General features: G+C 37.5%; 2 protein-coding genes across 8 annotated transcripts; one reads left to right on the top strand and one right to left on the bottom strand.

Moving 5' to 3' along the window:
* Positions 1 to 267: 267 nt before the first annotated feature.
* Positions 268 to 4,306, top strand: LOC127663392 (cell cycle checkpoint control protein RAD9A-like). 7 transcript variants are annotated; one of them, XM_052154962.1, is made up of 5 exons: positions 268 to 546; positions 802 to 864; positions 1,764 to 3,770; positions 3,852 to 4,062; positions 4,155 to 4,306. In XM_052154962.1, the coding sequence occupies exons 3-5, from the start codon at positions 3,649 to 3,651 to the stop codon at positions 4,260 to 4,262; spliced, it is 441 nt and encodes a 146-aa protein (XP_052010922.1). In that variant the 5' UTR covers positions 268 to 546; positions 802 to 864; positions 1,764 to 3,648; the 3' UTR covers positions 4,263 to 4,306. The 7 variants fall into 7 exon arrangements, with proteins under 7 accessions (XP_052010922.1, XP_052010920.1, XP_052010923.1 ...); XM_052154960.1 differs by having other exon boundaries at positions 268 to 690; XM_052154963.1 differs by lacking the exon at positions 802 to 864.
* Positions 4,307 to 4,515: 209 nt separating this feature from the next.
* Positions 4,516 to 16,311, bottom strand: LOC127663389 (uncharacterized). The gene is made up of 10 exons (XM_052154953.1): positions 16,272 to 16,311; positions 15,832 to 15,944; positions 13,033 to 13,129; positions 12,719 to 12,826; positions 12,517 to 12,623; positions 12,212 to 12,326; positions 11,386 to 11,451; positions 10,891 to 11,080; positions 8,246 to 8,406; positions 4,516 to 8,162 (listed from the first exon to the last, which is right to left on the bottom strand). Exons 2-10 carry the CDS (start codon positions 15,942 to 15,944, stop codon positions 4,527 to 4,529), a joined length of 4,593 nt encoding a protein of 1,530 aa, XP_052010913.1. The 5' UTR covers positions 16,272 to 16,311; the 3' UTR covers positions 4,516 to 4,526.
* Between the last annotated feature and the right edge of the window lie 457 nt (positions 16,312 to 16,768).

Raw genomic sequence — 16,768 nt, 5'->3', positions numbered from 1 at the left:
TTAGTCTATTATAAAATAGGTGTTTATTTCATATTTTGATTATTTTTTTGTATAATATGATAAATTGTAACATAAACTATTAATTTCGTATCGTATTCTCTTTAAAATGTCTCTGGAGAAGCTCATTTTAGTATTAAAACAGAGAGTTTCCACACTCTGTATGCTAGAGTTCAACAAGTACGCATGGAGCGCTTTATTATGACGCAACCACTGACTGTCTAAAATACTTCACGTTGATTGGCTAGAGCAGAAAAGACGCGACTCTTGTTGGATTCGAAGTAAACAGATGCACACTTGCTAATTATTATTAATATGTTCACCGTAGTCTGAATGATGTGCTTTTTTTGTATGGAATAACAGACACCAACTCTTTAAGTCACTGAAAGTTGCTGAACTTCTCTCTACGATCAGTTTGTTGCGTTATAACATCATGTGGTCTGTGCTTTGATTCGTGATTAAATTAAAAATAATTTAAGTACACTTAATCAAATGGAAAACTGTGGACAAACAGTATGGATTGTGTTGCGGCTGGAGGAAACGTAAAAGGTAAGAACTGAACAAATTCTTCACAGCGGACCTGCTCTTCCGTTCAGCGGAATGGAACAGAACGCAGGATGACGCGTTTTAAAACGCAACGCTGATGGCGCGAAACGTAACGGCCGTCAAATCAATGTGAAGAACGCGTCTTGTGTGAGCATCTCCTATATGTGTGCCATGTGTAACGTCTATAAAGTCTTATATAAAAGTTATAATGACGTAAATTGACTTACTGGTTAGTAACCGCACTAATATTTATTATAGTTTTAGCAAAAGCCATACATTCCCTGTCAAGGATCGGAGAGGAGCTGTCCACTGGAGGATGGGGTATGTATTGTGTAGGTTTCCTGTGTCTATTCATGAAATTGTGGTATCTTTGTGAGTATTGATGCTGGCTACCACCCCTGGAGTCGCAAGTTCGAATTCAGCCAGGTCTCCTAAGCAACCAAATTGGCCGGTTGCTAGGGAGGGTAGAATCACATCGGGTAACCTCCTCATGATCGCTATAATGTGTGATTCTCGGTGGGGCACGTGTTGAGTTGTGCATGGTTGCTGCGGAGAATAGCATGGGCCTCCACACGCCGCAACGTCTCCACGGTAACATGCTCAACAAGCCACGTGATAAGATGCACCGATTGACGGCCTCTGACGCGGAGGCAACTGAGAGTCGAATTGGGGAGGGAAAAAAACATTAAAAAAATGGATGAAACACAATATGAAATGGCATTCACAGCAGTTCACTTCTATAATGTGACATGTTTTGCAGGGGTGCAGAGTCAATGTGGTAAGTGGGGGAACTCGGGATGACTCGATGATACTTGGTACATGTGGTCAGGCGAGACACATCGTTTAGGTTTATACCTGGTCACTTAAATGAGTCTCCTGTGACCATTTGTGTTCAAATTCAAAGATTTCATGATGACATACATCAATCATTATGTCAGTGTGTTACTGCATGACATTTAAGCACTGTAATTTGTCTGAAAAGACAAAGAAAACGTATAAAACCGTCAACCTGTTTCTCCCAGATGCAGCTGAAAGTTAATCTAAGCACAAACACAGCATTTCGAGTGAAATTGTTAGTTATTTTAGTGTATTACCGGTATGAAAGGAGCTTCAGCTGTGTGTGCTTGTCATCTGTGTTCCTGCATGTTGATATCAGATATACTGAAGATGTTCTGTGAAGTTCTCATGCTTGTGTATATATCTACTTTTTTCATTTTCAGATGGTTATTTCCTTTTAAACCACTCGTAACCAGCAGGTTGACTCGACAGGTGAGGAGTGGAGCTTCACTTCTGCCGTGACGCATACAGGACGGATTATCATGAAACCTAACAGCTTTAAAATAAGAGGCATAATGTTGTTGTTTTTTTGTTTGTTTTTTGCACTGCAGCCAAGCAAAATAAAACTCTTAAAATATAATGACTATGTCCACCCAGGTGATAAAGAATATTCTAGGCCAGACTTTTTGATGCCAAGAACCCCCAAATATATGACGCTACCTTTCTGAGGGGACCTCTTCTTAAAATATAAAGGCAGCTTCATAGTTTTGTGTAATTTATAAAGACCCAATTTTACTGTCAGAAAAATAGTATGCATGACCATATAAAAACTAAATTAAATAATTGTTTTTATATCATCATTGTACTAAAGCCAAATGAATTGATTAATATATCTAAAATATTATCTCTAAATAATATTTACTTTTTATTAAGTTTGCAATGAATCTATTTATTATCTTATTTTCTTCATTAGACTATGTTAATATAACCCAGAAATACTTGTATAAACCTGAAGAGAAATGTTTTCAATTAAATTTAAATGAGTTACAATAAATAATGTTCCAAAGAAGCTTTACAGGGAATATGGCCTCACAACCTCCGGTGAGCAAGCTATAGGTTATGGAAATGCAGTTTTGTTTTTATTTCTTATGGTTAAAAACCATTGCTGTCAATATAATAAAATAATATTGTCGCTTTGGACGCTTTTATCCAAAGCGACTTACAGTGCACTTATTACAGGGACAATCCCCCCGGAGCAACCTGGAGTTAAGTGCCTTGCTCAAGGACACAATGGACACAGTATCTCAAAATATTAGAATAAAGAATTTATAATACAGAAATGCTGACCTTCTGAAAAGTATGTTAATTGATGCACTCGATGCTTGGTCGGGGCTCAGTTTGCAGGGATTACTGCATCAATGTTGCGTGGCATGGAGGCAATCAGCCTGTGGCACTGCTGAGGTGTTATGGAAGACCAGGTTGCTCTGATAGCGGCCTTCAGCTCATCTGTATTGTTGGGTCTGGTGTCTCTCATTTTCCTCTTTAAAATACCACATAGATTTTCTATAGGTTTCAGGTCAGGCGAGTTGGCTGGCCAATCAAGCACAGTAATACCATGGTCAGCAAACCAGTTACTAGTAGTTTTGGCACTGTGGGCAGGTGCCAAGTCCTGCTGGAAAAGGAAATCAGCATCTCCATAAAGCTTGTCTGCTGAAGGAAGCATGAAGTGCTCTTAAATCTCCTGGTAGACTGCTGCATTGACTCTCGACTTAAGAAAACACAGTGGACCAACACCAGCAGATGATGCACCCCAAATCATTACTGACTGTGGAAACTTCACACTGGACTTCAAGCAACTTGGATTCTGTGCATCTCCACTCTTCCTCCAGACACTGGGACCTTGATTTTCAAACGAAATGCAAAATTGACTTTCATCTGAAAATATGACTTTGGACCACTGAGCAATAATTATTTCCAGTAATTTGTGCAAAAAGATTGAGTGCATAAATTAACATACTTTTCAAAATTTTGACATTTCTGTATTATATATTCTTTATTCTAATATTTTGAGACACTGGATTTTTGATTTCCATGAACTGTAAACTGTAATATTCAAGATTAAACCAAAAAAGGTAAATGTATAACAAAATAAATGTATAACGAATCTAGAATAGATGAAGGTTCCACCTTTTGAATTAAATTACTGAAAAAAAACGATGCACCTGTATATATTAGTATTCTTGTGAACCAGTCCATGTTGATTTATTGAATTGAATATATTTGTTTTAAAATGATGCCATTGAGTAATCTAATCCGTGTGTGCCTGTTATGTCTGTTTTAAGTCTAGTTATCCTGAGTGTGTCTGACAGTGTTCTGGAGGCTAATTTTGTCCTCGCTACACTTTCGGAGGACTCTCATCTGAAGAACCATGTCAACAGCAACCCAAAATGGTAAAGTTGTACAAAAATGAAATATGAAATTTGTTATAATAATAACCTATATTTGGTACTTTAATACATTTATTCCATTAGTCCTGAGACCAAGCAACCACCAGATGACTTCATGTCTGATGACATGGACACATTTCTCATCGCCTTGGAGACCAGTGAACTTCCTGGGCCATCACATGCACCCACCTTCCTACCTCGTACCACCAATAACAGAAAGCACCCATCCAGTGAAGAAGAAGAGGAGGATGAAGTGCAGGAGGAAGCACTTAAAAATAGACCTCCAAATAAAAAGGTACATTAATCATTTAAATGAATAAGTAACTTAAAAATATAAAATCTAACCAGCAGATCTCACTAATATTTAGTCCTTGTTTTCTCTTTCAGTTTTGTTCCCTTTTCTTCAGTTCAGTTCTGCCCACTTCCTCTCAGCTGACCAATCAGATGGTACACAGCCAGAAAGTGCTCGCAAGTGACAGTGATGATGAACATTAGACAGAACAAACAACATCCCTTCATCAAACTAGTGCCTATAATCAGAAAGAACTGTCAAAGTGAGCAACGTGGAAAGAAACCACATACAACTTCACTAAGACCTTTTACATACATTTAAACATGTCTCCTGATTTTTGTTTCAATTAAAATAATAATGGTTTTATACCAAAGCAGTGAAAATAACAAGCCATGTCTAATCATTGCACAGAATTCATATTAAACCATTTCACTCTCACTGCTAAATATGAATATTTGATCTTTGTCTCAAATATTACTGTCAGAAAAAGGGGCAGAATTACTCCTATGGCGAAATGTCTGTGAGTCCCTGTCTTCAGAGGACATGTCTTTGTTGCCACACTTCCTGTTGAGCACCTGGAAGCTCTTCCCTCTTGTCTGAGGCTTTTTCCTCTCCTTTTCGGTGTCCTTTTCCATCTCCTTTTCTTGTTTCTTTCTGTCCTTCTTACATTCCTTCCTCTCCCTCTCTCTTTTCCTCTGTCTCCGCTCTTTTGCTGTCAACTTTTCCTCTTTCTCGCTAAAGTCTTGAATGAGGATTTTGGGGATGGGGATTTTATTGGTCTCCCCCCGGAGACGGCGGAAGAGACCAAGACACTTGTGAGCACCTGTCTTTGTCGGCGAGCCTGAGATGGGCAGAGTGTGTGTCTCTTGTGTGCTGTCTTCCTTCGATGTGAGAGTCTGCTTTGGCACTCTGAATGTGTCCTCAGAGAGGATTGTGGGATAGGATGACCTTGGCGTTGAAGATTTGGAAGTTGTTTTTGAAGAGGTGGAATCCACATCCTGGCTTTTGTCTGTTATTGCACATGCAATGTTATGCAGAGGGTTGCCAGATCCATCAGCAGTGTCCACCATGTTGCACTCTGGGTTGCCAGATCTAACAGCAGAATCCACTACAGGGCCTTCGTTATCAGATGCATTTGAAATCAGAATACCCTCTGAGTTGCCATATCCAACACCGACATGTACATCTTTGTTTTCAGGGTTGCCAAATCCTATCACGAACTGCACTTCTTTACATGCAGTGTTGCTAGATCCAGTTCCAACATGCACTTCATTGCTTTCTGGGTTGCTAGATTCAGTCATAACATCCATGAATTTACACTCGGGGTTTCCAGATCCATTAGCAGACTCCACAGTATCATTCTCTGGGTTGGCAGATCCAACAACAGAATCCACAACATTGCTCTCATGAATACCACATTCAGTTGTAATCTGAATACACTCTGGGTTGCCATATCCAACATCAGCATGCACTTCTTTACACTCTGGGTTGCCAGTTCCAACATGCTCTGCATTGCTTTCTGAGTTGCTATATTCAGTCATAACATGCTTGAATTTACAATCCTGGTTGCCAGATCCATCAACAGACTCCACAATATCATTCTCTGGGTTGACAGATCCAACAACAGAATCCACAACATTGCTCTCATGGATACCAGATTCAGTTGTAATCTGAATACACTCTGGGTTGCCATATCCAACATCACCATGCACTTCTTTACACTCTGGGTTGCCAGTTCCAACATGCACTGCGTTGCTTTCTGAGTTGCTATATTCAGTCATAACATGCATGAATTTACACTCCGGGTTGCCAGATCCATCAACAGACTCCACAATATCATTCTCTGGGTTGACAGATCCAACAACAGAATCCACAACATTGCTCTCATGGATACCAGATTCAGTTGTAATCTGAATACACTCTGGGTTGCCATATCCAACATCAGCATGCACTTCTTTACACTCTGGGTTGCCAGTTCCAGCATGCACTGCATTGCTTTCAGGGTTGCTAGATACAGTCATAAAATGCATGAATTTACATTCTGGGTTGCCAGATCCACCAGCAGACTCCACAGTATCATTCTCTGGGTTGCCATATCCAACACCAGCATGCACGTCTTTAAACTCTGGTTTTCCAGATCCAACAAAGGAATCCTCTAATTTACTTTCATGGTTACCAGATCCAGTTCTAATATGAATGCACTCTGTGTTGGCAGATCCAGTTGCATCCTGCAACTTTTTGCTCTCTTCGTCACCAGATCCCATTTCAACATGCATTTCGTTGCTGTCCATTTCACCAGATCTACAGGTATCATCCTCTTCATTGTGGCCAAGGTTGCTTGATTTTTCAGAAGGATACATTTCACAACACATTATATTTTCAGATCCAGCTGTTTTATTTACTCCACAGTGTTCTGTGTTAATCTCGCTGTTTTTTATGTTACCACACATAGCAGCAGGAGCAGCATTCAGGTTTATATCCTTAGAGTTTTTAGATGCCACTGCTACATCCTCCCAAGTTTCATGGAAGTTAGTCTCACCAGAAGCACACACTTCACTCTGTTCTGTGTTGCCATATCCTAATATAACTTCCACCTTTTTGGAATCCACTGGACTATGGTCGGAGTCACTAAATATAACAGTAGTATCTATGTAATTTTGCTCTGGGACACTGGATTGGGATTGATGTACAGGATCAGCCAAGCCATGAGGAGAGACTGATATGTCTGGATGCTCAATTGCTGTTTCTTTGGTTTCTAAAGAAGATGATGGTAGTACTTCAGATGTTTGCAGTGTCTCTTTTTCACCAATATGATCATCACTGTTGCTCACTTTTCTTTCTTCCTCCTTCCCTTTCTCTCTCTTTTCAAGGATATCTCCATCACTGACCACTTCATGCTGAAATCCTGCTTCCTCCTTACCTACGGTATGGTTTTCACCAGTGGTTTGTTCTTCATATTGTTCTTCTCTGGATGTGTGAGACCTCTGGTCTTCTTGGACAACTGGTGTCTGTACTTCTTTCTCTGTGATATTTTCCAGATTTGGAATATTTTCCTCATCTTGCTGGTTGTCTTCTGGTATTGTGACTTTTTGCAAAGTATCTGTTTCTGCTCCTTCGCATTTACAGTCCCCTTTTTGTGTTATGTCTTCCTGAATTATGCTGTCTGACTCTATTTGCTCTTCCTGTTTACCAGTGTCAGTCTGCATGTACTCTTCCCGTGGATCATAATTTGTTTGTATGCACTCTTCACATGACTCTGAAGTTATCTTAATTTCCACATTCTGTTCATTTTGATGTGTCTTATCCTCTGTATTCTGTATAACTTGACATGTCTCTTTTTCTACATTTTGTACATGATGTTCATGTATCTGTATATCCTCCTCCACCATACCTGCAGCAATCCTTTCTTTATCATCACAATTACATTGTTCTGTGTCTGAAGTGTCATTGTGTTGGTTTAAAGATACTTCTGTTTCTTCCTTGCGATGGCCAGTATCTGTATGAAATGTGTCCCCCTGTGCAACAGAATCTCTCTCTGTAACGCTCTGTAACTGTGACCTGCAAATTGTGTCTTTATGCCCGTCCTCAAAAACATCAGACTCAATGCTGGAAGAGTCCACCAGCAGCCCCTTTGGTTTTTGTGGCGATATAGTTGTATGTGTCCTGTGATCTTTTTGTTTGTGTGTATAGAGTTCATGTACTAGCCTGTCTTGCTTTGGCTTCTGCTCCCCAATGACACCACATACACTCCTTCGCCTCATGTCACCATCATCACTCTCTTCAATTAAACCTTGGGAGAATGTTCTTCCTCCTCCATCCCACTCCTCCGTCTCAGTCCGACTACTCCTCTTTCTCCATTTCTTTTGCAAAATGGAGGGAGTGAGAGAGGAATGTGATCGCATTAGAGGAAGACTCAGGTTCCACCTTTGCCGGTCCTTCTCATTTTCTGTTTGGTTCTCCTGCCCTCTCTCCCATGCCATTCGGTATCCATGACAGCGCCCTCGCAGGTCAAAAGTCGAGTCCGGTCTTTCTACTTTCCACTTCTCCGTCTCTTTCTCTGTTTGTTTTTGCAGGTCTGCCAAGGAAAGGGGCACAGAACACACCTGTAGGTGCAACAGTGGTTTTGAGTGAAGAAATATGGCAAAGCATATTCAGATTAGTTGAAATACACAAGCAATGATTGTACCTCATGAATGAAGGTGTCAGCCTGATCATGTTGGACACGCTCTTTAACACCTCGCAGTCGCTCCAAAGTTTCCATCTGTCCTTCACACTCTTTTCGCAGTCGTCCCTGTCCGAGACAACGGCGCACCAGTACCACAGCAACCTGGAACAAAACGCGCACACCTGCAATACACACAAGCTTTTGTCACTGCTAAGACTTGTCAAGGGGAGTCTTAAAGGTATACTAAAGTTAAACACCTTTAGAAATTAGTTATTTGAATTGTGCATCATTCATATCAGAGGCCTAAAATATTTTATACTCCAAATGATGGGCAATCCCCTCATTGAGGCCACTGTTTTGAGATCCCATTCTCTGCCAAATTCTACATAATTCATCTTTTAATTTACCTGTTTATTTATTTTTAAGTAACTGTGTGTGTGTGTGCCCATGAACCTTTATAAGGGTAGATATAGAAACATATTTAAGGCATGAATGATAACTAGGCTGTGGGGAATTGAATTATAGTGCATTCAATTGGTTTTACTCTTTTGTACCATAGTGTAAATTATTCATTGGACAAAATCTTGTTTACTTTCAATATAAAAATTATAATTGAATAATTTACTCTCCTTATGTTGTCTTAAAATCATATGATTTTCTTTCTTCCTTGAAACGCACATAAATATATTTTAATGTATACATACAATGTCTATCCATACAATGTAAGTGAATGGAGACCAGATTTTAAATTTCCACAAAGGACATAACAACAGGATCAAAACAATCAAGAAGACTCCAGTGGTTTAATCCATGTCCCCTGAAGTGATCCAATTGATTTGGGATGAGAACAGACCAAAATTTAACTCCATTTCCACTTTAAATCGTGGCATCATAAGTCTCCTTGCCGGTCATGATTTCAAACTTCATCACTTCCTAGCACTCTGAGTAAGTGTCAAGCACTAGGAAGTGTAATCAAGCTTGAAATCATAATCATGCCTAGAGACTGCAATGGCAAGATGTATAAGTGAAAATGTAGTTACATGTTGGTCTGTTCTCATTACATACATTAGTTTAATGCACTATATGAACTAAAAATGAACAATTATATTTTTAGCTAACATTAACAAAGATTAATAAATGATGTAACAAATATATTGTTAATTGTTTGTTCATGACACCTAATGCACTTACTAATGTTAACAAATGGACCCTTATTGTAAAATTGTTACAAATTAATTCAACCTGCCTTTTTTGGAGTGTTTTTTTTTTTTTTTTTTCACCATTCACTTACATTGTATGGACAAACAGACATCACATTTCCATTAAAGGGATAGTTCACCCAAAAATGAAAATTCTCACATGATTTACTCACCCTCATGATAACCCAGGTGTGCATGACTTTCTTTCTTCACCAGAACACATTTGAAGAAAAATAGTCAAAATCTTAACTCAGTAGGTCCTTAAAATGCAAGTGAATGGATATTTCTCTTTTGACGCTCCAAAAATTACAGACAGTCAGCATAACATCATCCATACGACACCAGCTTTTAAACTAATGTCTTCTAAAGCAATACAATCACTTTTGGTGCAAAAAAAAAATATTTAACTAGTTTTTTAAAACTCTAAATCATGTTTCCATTTTGCAGTGTTATGCGTGTGACATAATTGCATTGGCATTTGAAAGGCGAGAGAACTGATACAAGTGCGTCACAGCAGAAGGACAGCTCTGTTTACAAGTGAGAAGGAGGAACACTACAGAAGGTTCATTAGTTTTGGTTTAGATCTTTTACTCACAATGGTGCATTTGCGTGCTCATCCTGGATGTCTCAACTGAGAGGAGAATGTGAGATTACGTCTGTATCATGGCGATGCAAATACATCACACGAGAGACCGCTTCTTGGACTCTAATATAGTATATAGTTAAAAAGTACTTAAATATTGATCTTTTTTCACACCAAATGTAATTATGTCGCTTTAGAAGACATTAACCGCTGGAGTCGTATCGATGACGTTTAGGCTTACTGTGATTTTTGGAGCTTCAAAAGAGAAATCTCCATTCACTACTTACATTTTCTTCAAATGTATTCTGGTGAAGAAAGAAATTCATGCACACATGAGACATCATGAGGGTGAGTAATGAGAGAATTTACATTCTCTTTAAAATAACTCTGTATTCCACAGAAGACAGTCATATGAGTTTAAAATGACATAAGGGTAGGTAAATGATGATAGAATTATTATTTCTGACCGATTATTATTTTTAACAGTGGTTAAGAAAATTAGGTGTGAGCTAAGACAATAAGACCATACAGCCTACTGAACTGCAATTCTATCCTTCGCAGCCTTGTTTTCTTTTGCGTCAAGTAAAATATAGTGAATATCGTCGACTAATGGAGCCTTCAAGTGGATTTGTATATAAGAATTATTAGTTCCGAGTGCATAAATGACCTAGCAATGTCATATTTACAAGTGGGAAACTCACAGGTGACTAATACACCTGTAAATATTTCTACATGGTGTTAAGTTAAATATTGTGTGTGATACTGTATCTGCATGGACAGGTGTCAGTATAATGAGTCCACTTTCAAATCATCCGATGAAACATACCAAAGAAAATAATTAGTGCACCTTTAAAGCTTGCAAATACATATAATTTAAGACTCACCGTAGCAGAAGAAGAGATCCCAGACTCTGAGCAAAGTGTTGAAAGGTAAGTGGCGGCTGTATAGACACATCAACCAATCAGTGGCAAACATGAGAGGCTCCACCCCCTGATTCTGTAGGTGTTTGTGTGCAGCTGGACACAGTTTTTTTAATACACTTGAGAGAACTGCAGCATCGAATAGAACACCTTCCTAAAAATAAATAAAATCAGAGGGTGATTTGACTTTTTTATTTGCACTTTAAGGCAAGTAAAGTGAGTAAATACTTTCTGTTATCCTAGCTTATTTTGCAGAGATAGCTATTAGTAAGCCATTTGTATGTTGATTTCCTCAATAACTGTACACATTATATCTGTGGCACTATAAAAATTGTGGAGGAGTTTTTCATAAATGCTGTTTGAAAACAATGTTTATTTTTGCAGTGCCATTTGGTGGCATAGAAATTACACACTTCAGCTTTAGCAATCTTTTCCATGAATATAGTGAAGATGCCCTACCAGTAGAGGGCTGTAGTAGCCAGGAAGGTAGAGTTCACAAATCTGCACCAAACACCAGAATGCCTCCTAAAATAGATAATAAATATCCAGCATTAGGCTATATTCAGAATATCATACTTCCATTGTACTCTTATTATTCCAACATGTATACTATGTACTCTTTGCAATTTTTCTGAACGTATAATACACAGAAAACTTCTTATATTCAACAATGCATTGTGCTCAGCTTGGATTTGTATTTCCAGTGTGTGACAAATTAACTTGTAGTGTTACTGGTTGTGATTTTACCATTTTCATTACTTGATCAGACTGCCAAGAGTAAAGACATTTTTTGCTAAATTTCATTTAAAAAGCCAAGTTAACTGGATGCCATGACCAAGAGCTCACACGACAACAATATAACATACTACTGTTTTAAATGTTTATCATTACACAATGCATGTGGTTTCACATTTGTGTAAAACTACTTGCAAAAAAGCAGGTAGTATTCTGTGTACATTGTGCATTAAACAATATGTTAAGATGCATTGACCATGACTTTGCCAATAAGGATGGGTTCCTGTATCAACATCATTTCAAACACAGTCCTTACCCTATTCCTAACCATTAACTAACCCTGAAATCAAATGGAAATGATAGGTTCCTAAGAATGTTGTTCAAGCTCCAACCCTAACCCTTAAATTTGATTGGTTGATAAGAATATTGTTCCAAGACCAACAATGAGGTAGATCCATGAAAAATCACACCCACGTTTTGGGGAATTATTCAGTTGTTTAACCTGTGTATAATGGATCTATTTACTTTAGTCATTATTATTGACAGGTACCTCAGCGGGCATGTTCATCAGGAGTACAGCTGCTACTGGACCCTGTGCCTGACAGTAGCCCTCTTCTGGTCGGTACTGCGTGTATGCTTTTAAAACCTGCAGCAGGTCCTTTTGACTGTGCATCAAAAACAGATGAGACAGTTATCAGTATATGCAGCTTTGTAATGTATTCTTGAATTATAATGTTACAAAGCTTATTGTATTCAGCAACTACACAAATTATTCTGTTTAATGTCAAATCTCACTGCAAAGAGAGGAGGAAAGACCAAAACAGGATCTCTAAAAGAAAGAAGAGCTTCGGGTACCCATGGCCATCTTTGGACTGGAACATCTCATGGAAGGGAAATTGTCTGTCCGTGTCCCTTTTGATTATGTCAGTCCATCCTTGCTGATCTGGAGCTTCAACTAGACGCTAAAACAGAAGGGACACAGCACATAATGTAAGAATGTTAAAAAAAATAAAAACAAAAAAAAGCATGCTGCAATAGCCTATTGTTATTCACTTACTTCATACAGTTTTTCATTTTTCTTCATTCTTTCCATAGCACCACAGAGCAGTGGCCAGCACTTAGCCCTAACCGATGCTGGGATGCCCTTCTGGCATTGACTTTTGACCTAAAACATAAGAAGAGAGATGAGTAATGTTCCCCAATTCTTTCAGATTCAGCATATAAATATTACGTATATATAATCTCCTCTGGCCTTCTGGAAAACAAAAAATGAAGAGATTCAATAATGAGCATTTATATAATAGACATTTCTAAAACAATTACTTTGCCCCAAATGCAAAGCAATATGCAATTTTACATGCAAGTACACACCTTGCTGCTTTTTTTCTCCATCACCTGCTCCCATTGTTTTATGAGGCTGAGCCATTTCGTCTCTCGATGTCTCACTAACTCAGGACAGGGACCATCACTGTCAACAACACAACCAGCAATACCACATTACTTTATTTACTCATAAAGGAAAGACAAAATTACAAATGAGAACTTTTTAATATTTCATTTGAGTTTCAGTTAGACATTGATAAGATTAAATGGAAAGAAATTGGAGACTTTCATGTCTTCTCTAGCATTTTAAAAGAGGTTTCAACAACATCTTTAAATGTGCTCAGATCTGCCAATATACCAAAGTCTGCAATTGCATGATAAAACTCATCACAATATCTCAAATGCTGTATATAAGGAAATCTGGCTTTTTCTGGTCACAAAATGTATCAAGGACAAAAACATTATATATTATTTTGAAAAATTGATGGAGCAACATGATTTGTGTGAAAAGAAATAACAACAGAAGGTTGTTTCGATTAAAATTCAGTTAAAAAAGGTGGTGAGGGAGTCTTTTGCCCAACACTTGGGGTAAAAGGCTCCCTCACTTGGGGTAAAAGGCCCCTAGGGGGTTTAAAGTGACATCGTGTAGATATAGGGGCAATAGTTATAGGGCACAATTTGTCAACTAATGCAAACAATTTTGAGACAGCAAGATGCTTTTTTGAACTCAAAATAACTACTTAAGAAAAAACTCAACCATTTCCTGTTAACTTCAAATACAGTTGGCAATTTATTACATCTCAAGTATATAAACAATCAATAAACAATCTAATCTCTATTATGATTGGATGAGTCAATGTGAGCCCACTTTGAAAAATGTTCATAACAGATCTATTCCCCCTTTAGCCCCTGCAACAGGGGGGCTTTTTACCCCAAATATTGACTCAGGACAGGGACCATCACTGTCAACAACACAACCAGCAATACCACATTACTTTATTTACTCATAAAGGAAAGACAAAATTACAAATGAGAACTTTTTAATATTTCATTTGAGTTTCAGTTAGACATTGATAAGATTAAATGGAAAGAAATTGGAGACTTTCATGTCTTCTCTAGCATTTTAAAAGAGGTTTCAACAACATCTTTAAATGTGCTCAGATCTGCCAATATACCAAAGTCTGCAATTGCATGATAAAACTCATCACAATATCTCAAATGCTGTATATAAGGAAATCTGGCTTTTTCTGGTCACAAAATGTATCAAGGACAAAAAAATTATATATTATTTTGAAAAATTTCAAAAATTTCAGTTGAGTTCCACTTATTGAGTTAATGGCCTCAAACAAAACTGAAAATGATAAATATGTATTTTGTTTCAAAGGAAATGTTAATTTCAGGGATTTACAATAGCGACGTAAATTTGCAACATTTTAAAAAATAACTAAAGTTAGATCAAATTGCCTCAAATTCAACCTATAGACACCACACGCAATGATCTCATGGAATAAGAACATTTTACAGTGTATAGTGAAAAACAGGTTTTTAAGAAAGTGCTGTGGTAGTTTTTGTTGCTTTTTAGCATTTTGTGAGAAAATAAAGTCAATGAAGCCTTTTACCCCATTGAGTGTTTAGCCCTGTTATACCCTACTCTACTTTTCATTCACTTATATATATATATATATATATATATATATATATATATATATATATATATATATATATATATATATACTCTTCTTACTGTATGTCAACAATCATCTCATTTGTCAATATTATTTCTCTAAAGTAATTGTAGGAGAACCATCTAAGAAAAAGTTGATCCTTCAATGAAACAAAACTGAGACGTCCATTGAGTCTCCTGAGCTCTGAAGTAGCAACTTCTGAGAACTAAAATGCTCCTCCGGGTAGCCATAATACTGTTGCATACTACTGTAGTGTCAGAAAGTACCTTTTAGAATAAGGAGCAATATTTGCCCCCTGGATTTGATTTTCAGGGGCATTTTTCCTTTATGAGGGCATATTTTTTCTAGCCATTTAAAATAAACTGTCCCTGTCAAATACTCTAATTTAAATTATGCAGTAATGCAAATTACACTAAGTATTATAGAAATGGATAATAAATGACCTCTTACAGTACAATAAGAATTAAATCAATACATATATTATGCCATGATATGCATAATTAGGACTATAATAGAATATAAAGAACTATATCAGATGTTACAAAAAAGAAAATAAATGATTAGGAGGGCATTTTTTGACCCCACATTTTGAATTTGGGGGTCATTTTTGTCATTTTTTGTGGAATCTCCGCCCCCCCTTAATTTCTGACCCTGCACTACAGTATATTATTGCTACTATAGTAGTTAGTGCAAAGTGATGGTAACTGTCAGTGACATTCATATTTTCCAAAGAAGCAGAAAATCACACACCTCTACACTACTTCCTAACTTGCTTTCATTAAAAGAGTCTCCATATGAGTGCAATGCATGGGTGTCATAAGAGGCAAACATGCAGAAAACAGGAAACCACACTGTGACAGCCCAGATATCACTATGGTAACAGGACAGGATGTTGAGACTAAAAAAATTTAAGTAAAAGGTATGGAAGGTAACAGTTATGTATCCTTGAGAGTATACTGCAGATATCTGAATTACAAATTAATAGATCACATAATGTGGTCCGATATGTCTTATAAAGATTTTCTGACAACAGATGGTCAAACAAATCAGTTCAACTAATGCTTACAGGACACAAAGAGTGTCACAAACACTGATTACAACTTCCAAACTAACTCTTGAGCACATACAGTGTGACAAACGATGTGAATGACTGGACACTGACCTGTCAATTTCGCCATTCCCTAGAATGAATCCAAAACGATTGGTCTCTACAACTGTGACTCCCAACACAGATTTCCTTTCTTCATCCTCACTATGGTCTGTTTTATCAGACATCTACAGTATGTGTATGAGAAAAAAGAGATACATCTTTAAGCATGATGTAACGTTTATTTACGAACATCCATAAACATGTTGGTAAATAAATTAGACTTTTACATCCTTCTCATTTCAATACAGCAAACAATTACATTTTAATAGACAATTTGGGCTAGTGTTTTACATGACACAATAAGCGAATGTGTAGAATGTATCAAATTGACAATGAGCTGGCCCCAAACCTGTGTGCAAATACACATTAATCACAGATTTAGCATTATATATTTATCAGATATATAAAAAATAAAACGTCATAAATTGTGAGATCAATACAGCAAAAGTTACCTTCACACTAACTGAAAGGTGCAGTTGTCCTTTGATGGGAGGGACGACAACTGAGAAAATGACTTCCTCTGTTCAGCTTGTGTGTGTGTGTGTGTGTGTGTGTGTGTGTGTGTGTGTGTGTGTGTGTGTGTGTGTGTGTGTGTGTGTGTGTGTGTGTGTGTGTGTGTGTGTGTTTCACTATATTTGGGAGTGCCAAACTTTTGAAAATGTCCTCACTAATATAGTGAAACTTGTTGAAAACCCACTAATGAAGACATTTTAGGTGGTCTTCACTAGTAAAATAGGCCCATAAATCGGATAAATATTGTTTAGCTTTAAATCTACTGATGTGCACAGGTTTCTGTGAGGGTTAGGTTTAAGGGGATAGAAAATATAATTAGCCTGCTATGAATCAATTGAAGTTTTTGAGATGTCCTCATTTATATAGTGAAACAAACCTGTGTGTGTGTGTGTGTGTGTGTGTGTGTGTGTGTGTGTGTGTGTGTGTGTGCGTGTAT

Source organism: Xyrauchen texanus, chromosome 23 (assembly GCF_025860055.1).
Source record: "Xyrauchen texanus isolate HMW12.3.18 chromosome 23, RBS_HiC_50CHRs, whole genome shotgun sequence".
NCBI classification, from domain to species: Eukaryota; Metazoa; Chordata; class Actinopteri; order Cypriniformes; family Catostomidae; genus Xyrauchen; species Xyrauchen texanus.
This window is presented reverse-complemented; position numbering and strand designations above follow the sequence as displayed.